This window comes from Rhineura floridana, chromosome 5 (genome assembly GCF_030035675.1).
Source record: "Rhineura floridana isolate rRhiFlo1 chromosome 5, rRhiFlo1.hap2, whole genome shotgun sequence".
Taxonomy (NCBI): domain Eukaryota; kingdom Metazoa; phylum Chordata; class Lepidosauria; order Squamata; family Rhineuridae; genus Rhineura; species Rhineura floridana.
Genome location: NC_084484.1, coordinates 150,491,215 through 150,513,864, shown reverse-complemented (window position 1 = coordinate 150,513,864; position 22,650 = coordinate 150,491,215). Strand labels below are relative to the sequence as shown.

Below are 22,650 nucleotides of genomic sequence, written 5' to 3'. Positions count from 1 at the left end.
ATGGGGCAGTGCCCCATTCACCCTAATGGACCAGCCCCCACCAAGTTTCTCACCAGTTGTACCAGCTGGTAGACGAACAATAAGGAGGGCCTCAGAAACTGAGCAAAGATCTTCATCAAACTCACAACTTTTTGATCTTCTCTAACACCATAGGCATGACATTACATATTTGATTGCTGAATTGTTTCAGAAAGTAATGGGTGGAACTTCCCATCCCTCTCCTCATGCACCCTGCACCCTCCCCAAACTGGAGAGTTGGGGAAAGCCCCAGAACAGATGCGGAGAGAGAAGAGGGAGGGAAGTTCTGTTGCACAGTCAGAAACCCTTGCGCTAATGGAACTGTTTTACTGGATACTGCCCAACAGATTTTTGAAGGATAAGAATGAAGCCCTCATTTTTCAGCACTTTAACCTGAGCATTCATACACACAGCTCCTAAAATTATAGGCAGATACTTAAAAAAAAATCTAACTCATAGGCCTCAGATAGTAACGTGTTTAAAGTCTTTTTTTCCTGCACACATCATCACCTGGAAATGCGTATTTAATTAAATACTTCTTATATTTTGTTTTAAATAAACCCAAAGGAAAATGTTACTCTTTTGCTTTCAATCAAGATTGTACACAAGGTAATATGGCATGACATAATATCCTTCCTGAAATCAGAGCCACAGCTAGGACCAGTATCCTCTAAACATCACCGGTTCCTGAAACCATATTGCAAACAACAGAGTTTGCCTAATTACCAAGGAAATAATCTCATTCATCAAATGCCTGTTGTGGAAATATGCATTGTTCCTTTATAAATGTGGTAAGATTTCCATCACCATATCCTTTACTCAAAGCTCAACAGTAACCAGAAGAGATAATAATTGAAACCTGCAATCCTATGATCTGCATATGGGTGAAAACACCAGTGAACTCAGTGGTACTAACTTCTGAGTATACATGAAGCAAAGGGATTGAGCAGTACATACAACAGATGGAAGTAAGTTGGGGATAGGACCTATCTAGGAAAGCAGAAATTCACTTTGGCACTACATCTATTCTCATGAGTGGAAGTCATTGCTATTTGGTTAGTTTTCTCAGTGCAGTGCAGGTAATATGAATGAACTGAAATGGGACAGAATGCCATTAAGAAACATTGTTCCTCAGTTTCCTAAATACAAGCTGGAAATATATGGCACTCGGTAGTATTCTCTCTGTTGACCTTCCCCGTAGCTTTTGACAGTATTGTGCAAGCTGTTGTTCTTTTAGGTGTATGAGCTTTCTGTGTGGAGGTTCTAAACATCGCTTCAAATAAAAGTGCACACACATGAACCAAACAATACATTTGGAGAGTGGTCCTGTATCCATTTAGCCCCTCATACTTTAGACATGGAAGAGGAAGAAATGCAGATGCCCATGGAGACTGCTTCCATAGGCCTATAAACTTTCTGATAATGAATATCCTATGTGATCTACTTGTGAGCCCTTTGGGGACAAGGGTCCATCTATTTTTGTTACTTACCCTAAAGTATTGAAATGGGGAAGGGAATGAGAATAAATATAAAAGACAAATATCAGCAGTATTTCATGGCCTTGTAGGAGACATTTGATCACACATGCTTTACCTCTCTTAGCAGCTAAGAAGATGGGTATAGCCTTATGGAATGGTGAGGTTTATGATTGACTGTGCAGCTAAGTACTTTTTCACACCACCTGCACGGCTGGGTGACTGCAAATGGGTAAATATACTGCAGCTAACTGCTGTCATTCAGGGTCCCCCACCCCTAGGAGTAATATTGGGTAAACACCGCAATCTGTGCTACTCAGCAAATGATTTAAAGGTGCAGAAAACTAACCTGAAGCCGTTCTTTCAGCGAGGAGCTATAGTTAACAGCCTAAGGCAGCCCAAGTGACTCACCTTGTTGAATTTTAGTCAGAAGCTGATGGCGTGCTAGAATCCTACTTATCCTGTAAGGAGAGCGTCTTGCAGTCTGATCAAATCGCAAGTACATCTCTTGGCCTTCTGTTGACACAGTATTCACACAGTAGCACCCTGAGCCTGAAGTGCCGGGCACCTGCCTTAACATCTTTGCCCTTTAAAAAAAAATCAACTCTTAATCAGAAAGAAGAGACGCAAGAAACAGAAAAGCGCGAGCGTTTTGAAAGCAAGCAAGGAAGAGGAGTGCTAAAAGCCTACAATTCAGGATTCCAACTCCCCTCACGTGATCGGAAAGGGCCAATCAGTTAAAGCAAAGAATGTGAAAGTACACAGCGTGCCTCGCTGCCGAGGAAAGTGAATGCTGTTCAAGCATTTACAGCAGCCTCTCATGAACTCTGAGAGCAAATACAAATGTCATGCCTCGGAGCTGATTAAGCAGTGGTGGTGAGCCTGGTACGAAAGTCTGAAGGAAGAAAAGAGAGCGAGAGACGTACATATTTCATGCTGCAACAATCTTAAGCGAGCAGAAGCCTGGCATTTTTCTCTGCCCCGGAGGCTCAGGTATAGGATGCTCTCTTCGGTCTTTAGACTGAGGATACGTATTACGAGAATCTCTTCCTCCTTGTTTTAAACTGCTGAATACGGAGTTTCAAACCTGGTTGTTGCTGTTTTTAAACTCTCTAGAAGCAGAGCAAACGACACTTTTTAGCAGCACGAATTGCAAAGGAAGAAAAACTGAAGTAGCCCCTTAACCCATGCTAACAAAGGATATATTATATGAGTGCTCTCTCGTGATTCCCCCCATTGTTCCTATAATGACCCATGTGGGGCACAGTCTTCTTGCCAGGAAGCTTTACAAGCATTTAGGCTGTGTATACACCATACAAAGAACCCTGGGAACTGTAGTTTAAGGGTGCTGGGAACTGTAGCTCTGTGAGGACCCAGGATTCTTGGGACGGGGAGGGGGGCAGAATGCTCTTTAAATGTATGGTTAGCTCCAGCTACAATGGGGGAAAAAGCCATCAACAATTTGGTCTTGTCATCCAATTTAGTATAAGTAGCCCAGGAACCAATCACACATTGGCGTCTTTTTTTAAAAGAAAAGAAAATAATTTTCAGTTCTGGGTGATAACCTCCTCCCCTAAAATCAAACCACAATATTTAAATGGATGCATGAATTAATCCTAGAGAGTTATCAAGAACCTGTAATTTCTTACCATCCCAAAAATGTGTATTCCTGTTTTTGGTTTTGTCTACTGTCGTTTCATACTATCTAAGCTAGGAGTCCCTGGGCTCCTCCAGATGACACGTTTATTGAGCATTTGTCCTGCTTGCACACAGCTTACATAGAGGTTAGATTATATCTGCTTTTAATTGTTCTGATTTGTTGGCAAGGAAGTTTTACGACAGTGAGTATTTATCCTACATTCAGCCTGATTGGCTTGTGGGGTGTTTATATGTTTTCCTGTTTTTTTATTATTATTATTGTTATTGTTAATTTAATTTATTACCCAGCCTTCATCCTGAAGTAGCAGGGCAGGTAACAAGAATTTAAAATACAACCTCAAAAACAATTTAAAACAACTTAACGATCACAAACATCACAAAATAGGGTGGATCCCAAAAACATACATTTCAGGTATCAGAGGCCAAGGTAAAGAGATGCGTCTTCAGCATTCACTGAAAACTGTATGGTAAAGTTGCCAGATGCACTTCTGTGGGGAGGAAGTTTCACAATTTAGGGGCTGCCAGCAGATAATACCTTCTCCCAGGTCACCACCACCCCGAGCTTCTGATGGTAATGGAACTAACAAGAAGGCCCCCTCTGCTGATCTTAATGTCAGAGAGGGTCTATATGGAAGGAGATGGTATTTTTTAAATAATTTGTTCATTTCATATTTTCAATGCTATTTTGCTGTCATTTTCCTAACCTCAAAAAGTCTGTTTCTGTTTTAAAGTTGATTTGTGGCACTAGGGCAGGGATTCCCAAACTGTGGTTCACGGCATGTCTGTAAAAAGACTATTAAAAATCATTAAGACCTTCAGCAATTTTCAAGTGGTCCTTGATAAGAAAGATTTGGGAACCAATGCAGTAGGGCAACAGTGGATTTTAATACACTTTAATTTCACAAATCTACATTTTCCAGTATGTGCTTGAATTCCTCCTGCAAAATACTGACAGTCTGGAGACACCCTTTTAACATAAAGTTACATTTGGGGACTCATTTCTTAATTTTTTACCATATATTTGTATAGTCATAGAGTTGCTGTCATGACCCATCTTAGATCAGGCTTCAACTGATGACCCATCAGTTGAAGCAATCATCCATTCAGTTTTGCAATATACAATATTTACTTTATGCTGCAGAGGACTGATGTGATGTCATTTATATGATAAGTCTAAATAGTTTGCAAAAGGACTCATGCTTTGTAATCTGTGAAAAATCTGACACAGGAAAAAAATTTCACTGAGGTAAACTCATTTCTGCTGGACTTAACAGGCTATAAAAAACAAAAAGTGAATTTATTAAATAGCACATTAATAAGAACATCAGTTAAATATATTACAGAAAATTTATTCTAAATACAGTGCTGTATATAACTGCATGACAGGAGTGTGGTGACCTGAGACATGACTATTTCTATCATGGTGCCCTAATTAAGGAAATGATGGAGCATAAGTACCCTTATGCTTAACTCATGTGAGCTGCTATGCTCACACAGCAGTTCATAACATCAGACCATTAGCCTATACTCTGGTTAATATAATAATTATGATTTGATCTATTGCCTGCCCTATTTATTTATTTGCATTCTATCTTGCCTCTGAAAGTCAAAATAATTGTGCAGGATTTGGAGAATTATCAGAGTTTTCAGTGTGTGGCTTACTTAATTCCTAGGAAGCTATTTCTTAGAACTATTCTTAAAAAAACAAAATACACATAAAGATTATTGCTGCTTACACTGAACCTACTTATTTATCACAGAGCAGTAGAGCTGTAGTGCTGCAGACAACTTTAAAATGAATAGTAATACTATTTGTTTATTTATTAGATTTATATCCCACCCTTCCTCCCATTCCTATGTATGAAAGGTAAATATAATGTTGGTATTTAGACAGGCTATAGCCCTTTGCAGACATCTCCCAAAATTATTATCATGTGGGCAGAAACAGCAGGGACATGCTGACTAGCCACATCCCTGCTGCTATATCCTGAGCTACACATAGACACGCCCACATCATCATCCACCCACTGGAAAAGACAAGTTTGCTGTGTGCAGTCAAGGTTTGCAATCGCAGGGATAGCCTATGCAAATGCAGAACATTTGCATTTACCAACATTACTAATAATATGAGGATGGCTGAGTGGGACAGGACCAGCAAGGAATGCGGAAGTGAGGCCAGGAGGCACAGCTCCACTCTTCTCCATGCAATTACAACAGCATCAGGGGGATACCTTCAAAGGACTTCTGTGGGTTGGCAGTCCTGGAAAACTATTTGGATAGTGAATGTCATATCAATAAAGCATGTTGCAGAATTCTGAATCTGTTTTTGCTAGGGTTGGCTCCCAGTTGAAGAAATCCTAGACAATTAATTAACCAATTAAGTTTACATAAATTTAGACAGGATGAAAAATGAATACCTGTGAACCAAGAAGTATACTTTGTTTTTCAATGATGCATGTGTGTGTCATTGTCACTCGCATTATCTTAGAAAAGACATTCCATCCTCCTGGGAAGAGAAAATAGGGAATGCCTCTAGGCTCTTTTCAGATGGTGCTCACCATCTGCAGTTTTTATAAGGAATTTGTAATATATTGCCTGATTAATAGGGGCTTCTTTTTAACCAATTAGAACATTTTAATCAATCAGGAATAGCTAACATGGTGCCCTCCAGATGTGGTTAAACTACAAGTCCCATCATCTCTGACCATTGGTTATGGTAGCTGGGGCAGATAGGAGTTGGAGTCCAACATTATCTGGAGGGCACCATGTTGGCTGCCTCTGGACTAATAAATTCATTAATTTATTGACATTATTATTATATCATTAAATGAAATTAATATAGAGTCCACACTCCAATATTTACACCATATTTTTGGCTTCTTCATGATAGAGTTCTTGGTTTAATGAAGCTGCAAAGTATTTCAAGTTTTTATGTGTTCTGATTTAGATACTGAGTGATACTAGTTCATTGCCATGACCAGGATCTTCTTCCTATATCCACAGAAATTCTTAACATGAGATTTTAAGGTTTGGGAATAAAATCTCTGTTCCCTGTCTAGAACTCAGTGGATTAGGGCTGCACTCAGGCTGTAACCACACTAGTCGCCAGATCAAAATGTTTCCATTAGCGTTCCACTCCACACCCAGAGGGGGGAATGGGTTGATCTGCCAATCATTTGCGAAATCTCATTGAAGCTGAATTTTTTAAAAAAAACACATTCAAGCTGCTCCCACCAGCTTCTAAAGTAAAAAGGGGTGGGATTTGAGTAGTGTTGTGTGCCCCAGTTTTCAGAATAGAGAGGTGGAGAGGAGAACCTCTGCCAGTCTTTTTTTTAGCAATGGAAAAGGTATTTGTAAACCTCAGAGAGGCAATATTTTAAAAAAACAATTACTTGCCCTAAAGTAGGGGTGCCACCCAGTTCTTTTTTGTTTTACATTTTATTTCTTCTTTGCCATGCAAATATCGGAACAGTATAAAACAATACATAACACACAACAAAAGAAAGGGGGGAAGGAGCATTAATGATATTGTTGCATATAAAGAAGTCAATTTTGTGTTAATTGCCCTTTTTTACTAGTTCTCTTTTCCACTCTGAGTTTTCCTATACAGTCTTTTTAAAGTGGTCCATATACGTACACACGCACGCACACACACTCACACAACCCTATATGCAATAAAACTTAACCAAGATGCTCAAAATTAGTCTACTGCATTTCTTGAATTCTTTCTTTTTTCTTTTTTAATCAGCTTCTTAAGTGTACCAATCAAAATCTTCATAGCAATTTAAATGCCTGTTACAAGGTACTGACATATAGCTTAGAGACAATGAAAACATATATACATAGATACATTTAAAAAGGGAGAAGAAAAAAGTAAAATAAAAAATGTTTCAAAATTATAATAATAAAAATAGAAAATCAATCAATAAAAAAAGAGGTGGAGAAGAGAGTTACTGAGATTAATGTAAGCTTTAAAAAGCATACTATTTAATACACAGAACGCCACAGCGATCTAGAAATTCACTGTTAGACAGAGTTAGTGCAATACACTCCATAGACTACCCGAAGTCATCACTCCATAATGAGGCATGAATTGATGGCTGATAGATATTATTTCCCCACTACTACATAGCTTATAAACATAAACCATTTAATATGAAAGTTGTCTTTTTTATTTGGATCCCACCTCGCCAATCTTTGTTGCGTTAATTTTTCCATTAAAGCTATGTTCCATACCTGAAGAGTACCAAAATTCTATTAAATTGTAATCAATCTTTTTCCAATGATGAGCAATTATAATTCATGCTGCCACTAGTAAGGTTACTATTGGATCCTTAGAGTGCAGTGATACATTATCTCCTTGGAAAATCGACAAGAGAGCCATAACAGGATCAGACTTGATGTTCTGCCCTGTAATCATCCCAATTTCATGAAACACTTTTTTCCAAAATGCCTGAACAGCAGCACATGTCCACCTTAATTAATTATGAAAATAACATCCAAGCTCTCCACACCCCCTCCAACACCTCCGTCTGGCAGTATTATTGATTCTATACAAAACTAATGGAGTTAAATATCACTTATGAATAAACTTATGTGAGTTTTCTCGCAGTTTTGCTGATATTGAATGACATGGGAATTTATCCTATAAATGTTCCCATTTTACAGAATCAATCTCCATACCAACATCTTCCTCCCACTGGTGCCACCCAATTCTGAACATGTTAATTTCCACTGATTTCAGTACTGTTTCTTCCAAATAGCATTGTAATCCCATGCTACATTTCTCCACTGCCAGTGGTCCATCTACTCCAGTATCCTGTTCTCACAGTGGCCATCCAGATGCCTATGGGAAGCCCACTAGCAGGACCTGAGTGCAGTTGCACTCTCCCCTCCTGCAGTTTCCAGCAACTGGTATTCATGCTGCCTCCAACCATGGGGTCGGAGCATAGCCATCATGTTTAGCAGCCATTGATAGCCTTATCCTGCATGTATTTGTCTAATTGTCTTTTTAAAGCCATCCAAGTTGGTGGCCATCACTGCCTCCTGTGGGAGCGAATTCCATAGTAACTATGCACAGTGTGAAGAAGTATTTTCTTTTGTCGATCCTAAATCTTCCAGCATTCAGCTTCACTGGATGTCCACGAGTTCCAGTTCTGAGTGAGGAAGAAAAACATTTCTCTATCTGTGTTCTCCATGCCATGCATAATTTATACAGTTCTATCATGTCATCTCTTACTCGCCTTTTCTCTAAATGAAAAAGCCCTAAATGCTGCAACTTTAGTGAAAATTCCTGCATTGTCTGGAGAGGAGACAAGCTACGTGCAGTAGTTGCTTAAAAAGCAATGAGATCGTTTCATCTGGGTGCAATTTGAAACGAAGCTGCACCCAGATGTACACATCTTTATTGTTTGATGGAATACACTGCTGATGTCAGAGCTTTTAGGACTGACCACCATTTTCATTGGACACGCCTCGGAACTGCAATAGGTTGATAGACCAAACAGTTTTCAAGTTGGTGTAAAGCTGGCTTGAAGGAAAATGCATCCAATCTCAAAAATCCTAGATTTGGAATAAAAAGGACCAGAGCATGACAAATGTTGTGTGCATCTGGATGCAAAAAACAGAGGCGGAGAAGAAATGAAGCCAGTATAACTGCATGTGTGTCTGCACCCAATGTGAAGAACAGCCCCTTCTCCTTTATCAGGTACTAGGAAAGTTCTGTCCCTCTAGTGGTGGTTCAAGTTTGTGGCAACATTGGAATTCTGGGATGGAGGATGTTAAGAGATTTTGATAGGCACTGGGCAGGGACACATTACTGGCTTATGATGCAGTCACCCAGAGCTTGGAAGTAATTCATTACAAGTAACAAATTACTTGTAATTCATACTTTTTTGAGGAACGAGTGGGTAATACCTTTATATTTTGATTGTAATAGAACTAGGAGTAATTTTATTACTTTTGTGGAGTAATTGTAATGTTTCCAGCATTACTTTTGGGCATTACTTGGGGGGGGGGAGCAGGGGAAGTCTTCTCTGATTTGTGGATGAAAATCATGTGCCTGAAACTGGGCTTCTGTGCAGGGTCGCTCTTCCCTCATGTTCTGGGTGGGTAGGAGGTGACGAGGGAGGAGCTGGAGAGTGAGATGGGGTGGAGTGGAGAAAACAATTGTTTAAAAAAAGGATAGTGGTGGTGAAGAATGGTGTGGAGGGAAAAAGGAGCCAGAGAGCAAGAACATGAATGGAGGAGGAGGCAGCAGTAGAATGGAGATAAAGAACAGTGGAGGTGAAAGATGACAACATGTGTGTGTGTGTGTGAGAGAGAGAGAGAGGGGGGGGGGGGAGGGAGAGGGGGAGGGAGAGGGGGAATACTGTGTTTGCACTTGGCACACAAAGTGGCCTCCACCACCCTCTCTGGCTACTGTGCTGCATTTGCAGTATTTTAACTTTTTTGCATCTCAGGGGAAAATGTTTGCTTGGGTGAGTGTCCCTTAGTTGGTGGCATGGGAGGGCAGGGTCCGGGAGGTGGTTAAGTGAGAGAGATTATGCTTGCTGGCTGAGGGGGGGGGTTGCACTTGGTTTGATGTGCAAAGATCTGAGTAGTGGCCTCTGCCTCCCTCCCCACCTCCCTTACCAGCGGAGAGACCACCATTGCTATCTTATGGATAAAAAGAATTATTCTACTACCTCTGTAAGTGTGTGTTCATTTTTAATGTTGTTTTAGGCTACTTAGATGTGCAGCAGCCAAGGCCAGCACCTTGTAGGCGGTTTCTTAAAAAAGTAACTGAAATGTAATTGTAGTGATTACTTTTGAGTAAAAGTAAAGTAATCAGTTACTTTCAGAGCAATTGTAATCGTAACGGTAATTACTACTTTTGGGGCCGTGTAATTCTAACTGTAATTTATTCTTTTTTAAAAGTAATCTTCCAAGCTCTGCAGCCACCCCTGTTCTTTGAAACCAGGAATGCATGGCATTACCCACAATTATCCACAGTCCACTAGTTTCTTCTGAAACATTGTGTTTTGATGCAGTATCCCCAAACCAGCTTCAGTCCAACTTTAAAACTGTTTGAGCGGTGAATTCCAGGTGTATACAATAGAAATATTTCTTGGGGGTGGTCCCACATGCCTGACACCAATGGGGTGTGCTTGTATCGTGAAGGAGCATCCCATTTCCCACCCACCTTCCCATCCATGTCTACTCAGAAGTAAGCCGCATTGGCATTGAATTAAACAGGGCTTACTACCTGAAAAGTGAGTTAGGATTGCAAGTCTTGTACATTTTAACACAGGAGAAGGGGAGGAGGGAGATCCATGTTCTCTGCCCATCAGTCTATGTAAATAAGAAGGCGGGATCTGTATTATCTCACTCACTTTGATTATTTAAAGTGACAACACCAGAATAAACAACTAGAAGATGATTTCCAGGGGTGAGGATGATATTGGATGGATGAAAGCTCCACCAATAGGAGTTGGGGTGGGCGGAGGAGTGAGCAAACTGGGTACAGACACTGGGTGGCTGGAGACAATGGTAGTTGCAAAACTGAATTGGAACACAGCGAGAAAAACAGCCTTGCTGCTTTTTAAGCCTGTGATGTTCATGTAGCCACTGAGGCAAAACACTTTCTTTGGGAAAGGATGTTGTTATGGTGCAGCTCTTTACTTGCAACCTTGCAGTAGATGTGGGGCACAAGGTCAGGGCAAAGTCATTATTTATTTATTTATTTATTTTATTCACTATGTTTATAGGTCACTTTTCAGACATAACAGTTTCCAAGGCAGTTTACCATAAAAGCAACAACGACGTGCATATTTCATCTGAAAAGCCCCATCGGTGCTCCACTGGCTCTTGAGATGCACCTGCTTAGACAAGCATTCCCCTGCGCTCCTGACCTGAACCTCCTGATCTAATAGTTTTAATTGCTGTTTTAATAGGCTTATTTTATTGTACATTTTAACTGAGGATGTTTTTAATGTTTTGATGAAATTGTTTTATTGTGTATTTTAATGATGGATATATTTTTATAATTGATTTTACATTTGCAAAGCGTTGAGAAGCCATTTTGGCATGTAAGCAGTATACTACTACTAATAAAAATAGTAAGTGCAAACACATGTACTGCACATCCTAACTCAAACTTCCTTGCTCCAGCTTCTCAAAATGCAAGATAACTGGCTGACTCATTGCTTTGGTTGTTCACAGTTCATTCATCTCTCCACCCCATTTATAAGGTCCAAAGTTGGGAGGTCATTTCAGGAATTTTCAGGTGAATGAGAATGGAGATGAAGCTGTTTGTGAGCTTATGTTCTTATATGAGTCCTCCTGGTAGGTAGCAGCTGCCATTTTTTTCACCCTGGGAGTCCCTGGAACAGGAGTCGGAAATGTATGCCCTCCAGAAATTGCTGGTCTGTTTCACCCATCGTTCCTGACCATTATCCATTAGGCTGTTGCAAGTTTATTTATTTATTTATTTATTTTGTATCCCACCCTTCCCCCCAGCAGGAGCCCAGGGCGGCACACAAAGCACTAAAACAATTTAAAACATCATAAAAACAGGCCTTAAAATACATTAAAAACATTTTTTTAAAAAAAAACAACTTTAAAAAAGGGTTAAAACATTATTAAAAACATATTAAACAATTCTGACACAGATGCGGACTGGGATAGGTCTCAACTTAAAAGGCTTGTTGAAAGAGGAAAGTTGGAGTCCAACAGTATGTGGAGGGCCTTAGGTTCCCCACCCCTACTTTGTAATCAAGAAAACACCTGCCCAAGCCTCTGCCTTGTAGAGTCTACAATGCTTATATTCTTTTGTACCATGGCTGGTACTTACACATGGCCATGACTCATATGAGACAGACGAATATTATCCTTATTTTCCAAGTCAGAGTTACACCTTCCTGGTATATGTGTGTGAGAGTAGACACTTCTATGTGTTCCCTATTTAAAGAAAGGTGCAGGAAACATTGCTCTCATTCTTAATTGGTTTCAGAATTCTGATATGTAGTTCTAGGAGCTCCTCAGTCTGGAAGTTCCTACAAGAAAAAAAGAAGAGACCAGCTGCCAGTTGCACCACCGCCATCAGGACCATGAAACTGGTGGGAGGGGCAGTGAAAGAAGATGAGCGGAAGAGCCAGGAAGCCTTTAACCTCATCCCTGCAGCCCCCAGATTTTGAGCCAAAAGTTTTCTTAAGAGAGCTTTTAGTTCATCCTTAAAAGCAAATTATTATAATAATCCTTAGCATTCATATAGCTCTTTCAAGCACTCAAAACACTTCACATGCATTATTTGTCTTGATATAATCCTTACAACCACTCCAAAAGATGTGTATTATTTCCCCTGTATTGCATATGAAGGACTGGGGATGAGAGGCAATGGCATGGCTTGCCTAAGGCCATCTGGTAAGCTCATGGGAGAGGCAAGACTGGGAAAGGAAAAGATTCCAATTAGCAATAACCATTCCTTGTTTAAATCTCACAGGCTACAGCAAAGGTAAGTCGAGATTTGAACCGGGGACTTCTGGTTCAGTCTCTCAGCCATTATGGTGTGAGTACCAACCCACAAACTTGTCACACACAGAGCAGCTTAAGCAGTGAAAGCTGGCAAGGTACTCTCTCAGAAGTTTGTTTTTGATGGATCCCATGTGTTTAGGACTGGGAGGTAAGCCTGCCAACAAGCACGCTAGTTTGCTTGAAAGGAGATAGCTACTGTGTGTTGCTTTTTATTAAAATTATTAAGCATCTTCCCACTTTCTTAAAGATAAGGCGATGTTCTTTGTTATGTGGACTAACATCTTGTATTATCAGAAGTGTTTGTGTAGGGATGATCCTACTTCTGTTCAGAAGATTAGAGTGGGTGATCTTCAGGTGACTTTAGCCCTATGGTTTTATGAAAATCCAGCTGGAACCAATTGGTTCCCTATATGTGCCTATGTTCACAACCCACAACTGAGAGTTCAAATACACTCTGAAACAGAGATATAAAGAAAAACAATCTTTTATGGAAATCAACCAAAATGATAGGCAACAATTACTATGGAGTTACCTGATTCCTTTCTGAGCTGTGGGACTATAGCCAGTTTCAAACATTTGAAAAGTGGATGTCTTTCTGTGATGGATGGATTAATAGATCTATTCCCCTCCCCTCCCCTGCACAATAAAGAACAGTGCAGCATGAGCACTCTGGGCAGAAGACAGTATGTGCAAAAGCCTGATTCACATGATCTATCCATAACCACTACCATTTCTGAGAGGGAGGAATTATGAGATTTAGAAAGTTTTGTGTATGGAAATGTAGAGTGCCTGCATCATAGGTTATGTTATGTGTGTGGTGGAGGAGAGAGGCATGCAATGACTCCTACACCACACAAAGACCGTCATTGCTCAAGTAAGTGTTTAACAGCACCATAGTATACATGTTCACTCAGGTGCAAGTCCCATTAAGCAGCAGACCAATTGCTATAAGGTTAGTATTGGACTAGAACCTGGGAGGCCTACAGAGCTCTGAAGCTCAGTGGGTGCCCTTGGACCAGTCACCATCTCTCAGCCTAACCTACCTCACAATGTTGTTGTAAGAATAAAATGGGGACAGGGAGAACCACATACATCATCTTGAGTTTCTTGGTGGAAAGGCAGGGTATATAAATGCAATAATAATTTTTTAAAAACCCAGATAAATGGATATAAGATTGTAACTTAAATTAGTGTTCAGGTCAAAATGTAATTGACTACATTACATCAATACAGTCCACACATTGGATTGGATTGTACCCTTGTTATAAAACTAGCAGCTTGATCAAGCAATCACTGTAAAACATAACACCAAACAATATGAATAGATAGAGGAGACAGTAATTGTTTGATGTGCATAATTCCTTGTGACTACCACCTCATTACAGTTTTTTTTAAATTTACTGGAATCTACCTGTTTCTACAAAGCCCCTTGGGCCACTGATCTATTACATGGAAGAATATTATATTATATTAGTTTATTAATGTCCCAGAGCATATTCAAAGTTTTATGTAGTTAAATTTCTGCTTTCGCTTAATTTTTCTAAAAACACTGATATGATCAAAGTCTTCAATGAACTGCTAAAATTACTTTTCATCTATTTAATGTACAAATTTAAGAAGGCTCCTGAGTCCAATGAAAGCTGACATACCTCTGTTCATTTTTTAACCGTATGATTGTACCACAGATGGAATCATTTCAGAATTTATTGCATCAAAATTTCTCCTTATAATGTTCATTCATAGGGTGTGAAATGAAATAGCTCTTCTAAAGAAGCCACAACAAACTTCTTTGAGGGAAAGTGGGAATTCAACTATAAGTCTCGTTTCAGTCTCACCAACATAGTAAATTACAACCAGCAACATTAAAGTATTGTTGTGTGCCTCCCCAATCTCTGAGCGGTGAGATTTCCAGGGTCCCTGCGCTCCTCCAGGGTTTGGTTTCCTTTGGGAAGAAGGTCAGTGGAGACTGCGGTGTTTTTATGAAATATGGTTTGTTTATTTACACACATTCCAACCTGAGTTTAGGATGGAGAGGTTCAAGGCATCAGCAGTCCAATATCCAGCTTTCCCATCAGTGTTACAGCAGGCACCCCAAATGCCATGGTGCAGAGAGCCAGCCTCTCTGCCTGCTTTCAGTTCCCAGCAATTCTATAGACAATTCTAAAAACACTCAAAGCACAAACCTCTCCTAGCAGCCGGGCGGCGGCAGGGGAGGCTCTCCTGAAGAGTTTCAATGACAAAAGGGTCTTCCTGGCCCATTCACCAGTTGCTGGGCAACTGATAGACCCATTATCCTACCTAGCCACTCTATTAGCTTAACAAAAGACTCATCTGACCAGCAGAGCGAGTTCCTAATTCCAAGGCACAGGATTCCAAATCAGAGGTTGGACCCCCAGGGATCATCCATTCCAACCCCCATGCTCATAACAGTATGTTGTAGCATTAAAACTGTTGTGTTCTGGACGGATGCCAGATCCCACGGAGAAAGCAACAAGGCTGACGGACCATGGATAGCTCCAGAGGAGCAACTTCCTACAACTAAAGTTGGGAATAGACTGAGACCTGTTAAGTCTGTCTCCAGACTACCTTTTCCAGGCTACACACCCCTGTATAAAACTTGAAGAGCTAATCCTCTGGCCTGAAGACAGGAACTCCTCCATTCCATAGCCCCCTCCTGCTGTGCTCCTGGCTCTGCCTAACTGGCAACATGTGGTGGAAGGCATCTGGTTCTTCAGGCTCATGTAAAGGTGCCCATGAGGGTCTAGGCTGTGGCCCTATGGGTCTTGGTGGTCTAGGACGTTCCTCTGGGGCCTTCTGTCCAACAGCCTCAGCCACAATGGTCTTCCTGTCTTCAGAATGCATTTCTGAGCCCTGAACCTGACCTGGCTCCCTATCTGGAGCTCTTACAACCTCCAATTCTGTTTCTGAATCACTGCTAGATTCGGGGGTCATGACAAAACCTCTAAAGGAATTCTTATAGTCTATATTTAGGCTGGCGCTAAAAGGAAAAGTCTCATATTCAAAGCAATGCAACAGATAATCCTGAAGTTGTATGTGTGTGTGTGTGTTTTATATGGGACCATTTTAGAACTTAATTTATGGAACTCACACTGTAACTCTCTTAATACTACTTCTCTGTTATGCTTCCTGTACCTCTTATAACAGGGGTGGGAAAATGTTTTCAGCCTTCAGCCTGGGAAGCCTTCTGGGGTCGGTGAGGGGTGCGCACTTGTCAGTGGTAGTAAGGGCCAGAAGCAAAAGTGGGCAGAGAATGTAATTTTGACTTTTGTACAGTAGGCTAGTTTCTATACACACCCTCACACCCCTCTCTAGTCTCCATCCAGGCAAGCAAGAAGCATGTTCAGTTTAAAGGCACACCCAAGAAGGGTGCGAAGGGGGCCAATGGGGATTGTAGCCCAGGAGGAGTCCCAAGGGCCAAATAGAGAGACCTACATTCAGCTCCCAGACCTGAGGTTTGCCACCCCCATATTATTAAATGAATTCAGATTTTATGGCATTTCATAGCTTTTCATGCCTAGGGACTCCCCCGAGTGTGTACAATCTTATTTTGACTAAGCCCATTTTGTTTCCAAACGAATAGGCACTAATCACGAGTTTCCTATTAGAGGAAATTAAAATTATATTTATAACTACAACATCCTGTGGGTAGCGCAAAGACCCACAGATATCATGTTGGTGAGGGCCTTTCAAGAGGTTTCTGAGTGTTTTTGGCTGAGCAGCATTCCCTTTGCAGGTTCTAGCATCGGCCAAGAGGAATGTTCAAGTGAGATTTCCATGAGTGGTGCATGTTAGAAGTCTTCCAAAGCATTCACAAAACAGTTACAAAATACATTACAAATCAGCAGTTCAATTTAATACATCAGCATAGCTGAATCGCTTCTCAGGGAAAGCCTGGGCTCCTACTGGGAGAAAGGGCGGGATATAAATCGAATGAATGCATGCATGCATGCCAATACTGGGCTTCTGCTTGGAGGAAGGGTGGGATATCAATCAATCAATCAATACTGTAGGTGCCCACCAGATTATCATTGGAAGCACATTCCAAAGGGCAGGTGCTGCCACATTAAGGACCCTGGTCTCAGTGGACAAAAGACAAACCTCAGGAGCATACAGCACTACTTAGAGCATCTCTCTGGTCAGCAAGATATGGCCAGTTGGGTCCAGGGGGTGCTTAATGCACCTTTACGCAAAGGGATAGTCCCCACTGCTCATAAAAAGGAACTGCCATAACCATGGCATCAAGATCATTCCAAAGGTGAGTGACTTTATCTTTAAAGTGCTGTGCCAAGTTTTATTTATTTAGTTCTATTTATGAATCATTTCCCATAAAATATCTCGAAAGAAATTCCCAATAAAAACAATTACATAGTTTAATATATAAAAATAGTTATAACAATTACAAAGCAATTAAAAAGACTTCTGTATGTAAAAACAATTAAAAACAATTTCATACGTCAAAACAATTTCAAATCAAATACAGACACAGACTGAGATAAAGATCTCCACTTAAAAGGTTTGTTGAAAAATGGTTCTTAATAGGTGCCAAAAAGCCAAGGCTTCAAGGGTTCCAGTGGTGTGCCCTCCAAGGACAACCTCTAGACTATCCTGAAGAGATCTGCTGGACAGCTACTTGATACAATGGAGGCAGCAAAGCATGCCTTCTTTGCTGTCCTCACTGCCATGTGGTAGGTGGGATTATATGCAATAACCAGGGTTCAGTCAGTCTCAGATTTCTACCACCTGCAGTCTAGTCATCATCTGGGCTGCTTCATTGCCTGCAAGTCCACAGAGTACTAGGGAACTCCATGAGCTCTGCAGCACTGGAAAGGGCACTTGGGAGTGGCTGTGTCTACAGCCCTTTACATCTTGCCATTCCACAATGAGACAAGAACCTCAGCAGGTTTGCCAGGTCTCTCCACTGGAAAATCAATCACTACATTCAGAAATACATCAGGTTCCATAGTCTAAATGGATTCCCCATTGCTGCAGGGGAAATGTGCCACCTACAAGGCCAAACATCAAGAAAAGTGGTCTAATCATGACACTGAGGTCACTCTGAAACCCCTCCCCCACTACTGCACCACAGCCACATGGAGCAAAGACCACATTGAGGGTATGTCCTACTCTGTGCTTCAAGCTGATAACAACTTCTGGCAGCCCCACAGTTGTCATGGAGGCCATGAACTCCGAAGGTTGTCCAGATGTGGCCTTCACATGAATGTTGAAGTCACCCAGAATTACTGAGCTGGGTTCTTCCACACCACATCAGAGACTGCCTCCACTAAATTGTGGAGGCAGGCTGCTGCACAGCTACGTGGGCAGCACGCCAGCAGCATCTCTAATCTGTCTCAAACTGTGAATGAGTGAGATGTTTTTCCAATGTGTACTACACAGTAGCTGCAATGACTCTGTGTGTGTCATGTATGTGCATTGACACGCATATGCATTAAAGACAGGATGCATCTCCCCTCCATTCAGATATTTGCACTCATGGAGACCCTTGGGAGTAGGCACATTTACCAACACAAACAAAATATTAACAAGGCATTTTCAAGTGACAGAAATAAGGGCAGTGATTTACAAGAAAGAGGTTGCAGAAAATAGGCACTCTCCTTGGTAAATAAGAACCATTGCAGTGTAAGCTCTGTGCAGATTATTAGTATTATCACAGTATACTGCCTCAAGAGGTGGCGAGCTATCTTCCTCAATGGAGGTGTTAGTCTGAATAACCATCTGTTGGGGCTGCTGAAGTTCTTTAGGCTTCCTGCACTGAGTTGGACTAGATGACCTCCAAGATCCTGTCCAAATCTAACTTATGATTCTATACATCTCTTGGGAAATCATCAGGGAAAGCTGCAAACGGAATATAGCTTTCTATTTTTCACAAGGATGTTTTTGTAAATAAAGATTGTTCTTCCTTGATTTTCCCGGACTCTAACTTTTATGGTGGGTGAGAGACTTCATAAATGATTTCTATCCAACAGAGAGAGGTGGAAAGAAATGGCATAATAAAGCTCTTAAAAAACAACCAAACTTCGAAAGCTAGAGAGATACTGATGTGTTTTAGAAGCAAGACAGCAGCTATGTGTAAACTGTCTGACAGTTTCTTGTAAAAAAGATACTGCTGTGCAAGGGGATTTCTACAAGTAAAAGTAACACTGAAAAACACCCACACAAAATCCTCAGCTCAGCAGAGCAGCCTTCAGAATTATGCATCTGTGTTCCCCTCCAATTTGAACACTGGAATTATCTACCTGCATTTTAAGAAGTGCAGATTTAGAGGATAACGATGCTATAAAATATTTCTTTTGATATTAAAAGCATTAATGGACCTGACTAAGACACATGGAATAGGAGTTTTTGTAAAAAGAGGATGTACGCTGACATATCCATTCGGCATGAAGGAGTGTTGTTCATAGGATCAGCAGGAAGGAATGACAGCAGTCACAATGGCTCCCTATCACACAGCCTAAAGATCAACATTATATCTGAGCAAGTAATAGTTTTCTCTCTCTACCTAGTACATATGTAATACAATGCTTTTGAAAACACTGACCTTATAATAAGGCAATATAATTAAATTACACAGCAATCATGTGCATGTTTACTCAGAAGTCCCACTGCGTTTAACAGACTTTACTATTTGGAAAGTTTACATCGCATCGCAGCCAGGCAGTGAAATCCTATATCTACAAGCTCCATTAAGTTCAATGGGATTTATTCCGAGGTGGGTATAGAATATTCTCTATGTTTTTATACAAATGTTTTTAAAGATGTTTTGTTTTAATGTATTTTAAAGTCTGTTTTTATGATGTTTTTAGTGCCTTTGTTTGCTGTGCTGGGCTGGGAGGAATGAATGAATATGTAGCATCTTAGTCCAACTAGATTCAGATCTTCTCAGAAAAAATGTCTTACAAACATGTTACAGTTGGAGACTTAACAGTCATTATTTCTACCAGGGGGCTCAAATTTAATGAACCCTCAGGCTATTGGGAGTAACTCTGCTGGACAATCCTGTGCTGATACAACAGTGATGGATGTATTGCTGCTATAATCACTATAATGAAGTCTCTAATGTGAGCTCTAAACTGTGATCTGTTGGATGCTTCCCAAGTTTGTTGGATGCTGCCATTGTCACTCCAGCAGATGATCCCCTGCTGCTTCATTGTCTGAAGGCCTTCATCATATCTAGGTTCAAACCATAGGCAGAGTGTATCTAGATGCAACTGATTCAAGCACTTGGGCAAGCTTTCCATTCCATAAGGCAACTTGGGAATCAACAGAGTTGCCCAGCCAGTGTTTAGTCATAGACCATTCCTAAGAGTAGCAGCATTTGGCTGCATCAAGATTTTCTATACAAAAATTTAGTCCAGTGTGGATACCTGGAAAACAGGCTTTTACCATTCTTGCTTCACTTGTGGAGCTTCAAACTATAATGTGTTCCTCTCTCCCTAATGTTGTTAACTGTCATGATTTTGTTCAGAATCTTTCTCATCCTTACATGTTCTTCTGAGGAAGCACACAAGGCATTTCTGGACATTCTGTAATGACACAGTGATTGATTTTTCCATAATAGAGCAATAGCAGGAATTGAGGAGCAAATGAAAGTGAACACCTCTTTGCACTGACTGGGGAAAATGCATCTGCATTTTTGAAGTCACACAACCATGGTGGGAGGGTTTGCTGTCCAACCCACCATTTCTAGCTAAACAGATGTTTTGCTTTAGGTTCTTAAAATATTAAGGGCAGAGTAAGTGGATGTACAGATGGGGGGGGGAATGGAGCAGCACCAACAAAAAAACACTGGAAAGTAAAAAGAAAAAGAAACAAGAGATGAACTCTCAAAGTTATGCTCAAAAATGGAAACATTTTTAGAAGATCCAAAATAGCCAACACTTCTGTGTGAGCCTACTCCAGGAGTATATACATTCCACTTATTGCAGTGATTTAGTCAAAATATACTGTCTCAAAAACAAATTTTGTCTGAATCAACACAGTAAGTGGAATCTGTTTGCCCCTGAAGAAGGATGTACAACTACAAATGACAGTCCAAAGTCACTGATGAGTTGTTGAACTAGCATTACTTTAGCCCAAATTGGGAAGCCAAGGCATTCTATGTTTGCACAGGCTACTGTTTAGAGCTGTACGTTATCAGTTTCTAAAGTCAGCTGGAAAATTAAGACCAGTACAATCCACACTGCCAGTGCTGGCTTCAAAAGCTCTGAACAGGCATCTGGGTCTCCGTGATGCTTCAGCACTAGATGAGTGGGTAATGGATGGCACAGAGGTGAAGGGCAGGTCAGGATGCCAATACAATGGCAGTTTGTCATTCATCTGATCATCAGAAGACAACAGCTACTTGCCACAGGCAAAGTTATGACCTTGCTACCTTCTGTAAGAATTTACAAATAGCATGCAAGCTTTCAGGACATAAGATGATTCAAGATCCAAAAACAGTTTGCCATAATCAGCTATGGCTGTTTTTTTAACATGCTATGCACATATGGCTAATGACAAAAATAGATCAAATAAATAATCTACATGATAAAATAAAGATGGTGTTGCATCAAGTGTACAGTATAAATTGTAAAAACTGAATATATATGAACATCTGACAGGCAACATCTTTGTATCATTTACAGAAACTAAATATTTTCATTTTCCAAAGACAGAATAAAATGCATTGACAAAGGTTTATTCTGTGTCAGATGACTCTCTTGTTGTTCTCCACTTTCTGGCTGATCTATCCCAAGGCCATAACATCGCAGCATATAACTGCTGTAAACTATTTTTTCACAAAAAGAAAGTACTGCTCTAAGGCTTCTACCAAAGGAAAACGTTACTCTTAGGGTCTAAGCCTTTAGAAGAAGCTGTTAAAAGTGGGGTCCCTTCATTATAGTCACTGTAGTGACCTAGAATCCAAATGTAGGCATTCAAGTCTATTCTAATGGGGAATTTGTTCCAGTCATTTAATAATCCCTTTGAATTTGTTAACTTTCAGGAAACACTGCAACATAAGGTTTATTGTATCCATCTTAGCTTGATAACATTTGCTCTGCTCCTACGGCAGCACTCTGCAGTTTGAAGATATTTACTTTATGTACGTGCATAAAACAAAGTTGCTGTTCCAGAGTGAGCTTTGCTTAAGCCTTTTGCCAATCACAGATCCAATATTTCATTTGCTTTCTATTAAAACCACTTTTCCAACTTCTAAACTGTACTATGCTGAGTTTCCATAATTCACAACCGAAGAAAATAAATTCACTTAGCTCATCTGACAGCATATCCTCTAATCCAAGGATAGGGAACCTGCAGATGTAGCTGGATAATAATTCCCATCATCCCTGACCACTGGCTATGCTGGAATTGGAAGGCCAACAACATCTGGAGGGCCACAGGTTCCACACTATTGCTTTTTTGTCCCTGAAAAGGCCAATTGAAAGGGAAAGTCAAAGCTGTGTAACATGGCCAAAGTGCTTTAATGTTATATAGGGAGGGATCTGTCATAAACCTGTGGAGAACTCTTGGCAGGATTGATCTGAGGCGGTGGTGGCTTGGGATCCAGGGGAGAGGCCCAGTGGTTTAGGTATGGTGGATGAGGCTGTTGGGGAGGAGCCAAGTAGTCTGTCCGTTGATAGACACACCACTGAGGCTGATGCCAATGTAGGTGATGGGGTTGAACCACCAGCCTCTCGAAACATACCACCCATGGTGGCTGATCCACAGCTGAGCTCACCTCCTGCAGTGGCTCCACCCACAGCTCAATAGGGGATGCCAGAGGAAGAGTTCGATCTAGCAGAACTGTCCCCACCCCCATCACTATGGATGCACTGTCAGTGGCACAGGTGTGAACAAACTGAGCCCGTTAGACAGACTACCTGTAGGAGTGTCCACTTGCTTGCCCAATCCTGAGCCGAGAGAAAAACCCAGTGAAAGTAGCTATGCACACCTTATCCTTTATTAA

At 40.8% G+C, this 22,650-nt stretch overlaps 1 protein-coding gene and 1 long non-coding RNA gene across 4 annotated transcripts in view; one reads left to right on the top strand and one right to left on the bottom strand.

The window, feature by feature from the left end:
- STARD13 (StAR related lipid transfer domain containing 13) overlaps positions 1-22,650 on the bottom strand; it is a 213,667-nt gene that overhangs the window by 163,689 nt on the left and 27,328 nt on the right. Inside the window, exon 1 of one of the 3 annotated variants that reach the window (XM_061628423.1) lies at positions 1,905-2,194. The exons of 1 other annotated variant lie outside the window; for it this stretch is intronic. In XM_061628423.1, coding sequence (XP_061484407.1) covers positions 1,905-2,073 — 169 coding nt within the window. In that variant the 5' untranslated portion in view covers positions 2,074-2,194. Of the gene's footprint in view, positions 1-1,904; positions 2,195-22,650 lie in introns of those variants that run through there. One more of the 3 variants, XM_061628421.1, reaches the window with a different exon arrangement.
- LOC133385427 (uncharacterized) lies at positions 1,920-11,266 on the top strand. Its single transcript, XR_009762879.1, has 2 exons — positions 1,920-2,486; positions 10,901-11,266. It is a non-coding gene; the product is annotated as an uncharacterized LOC133385427 (long non-coding RNA).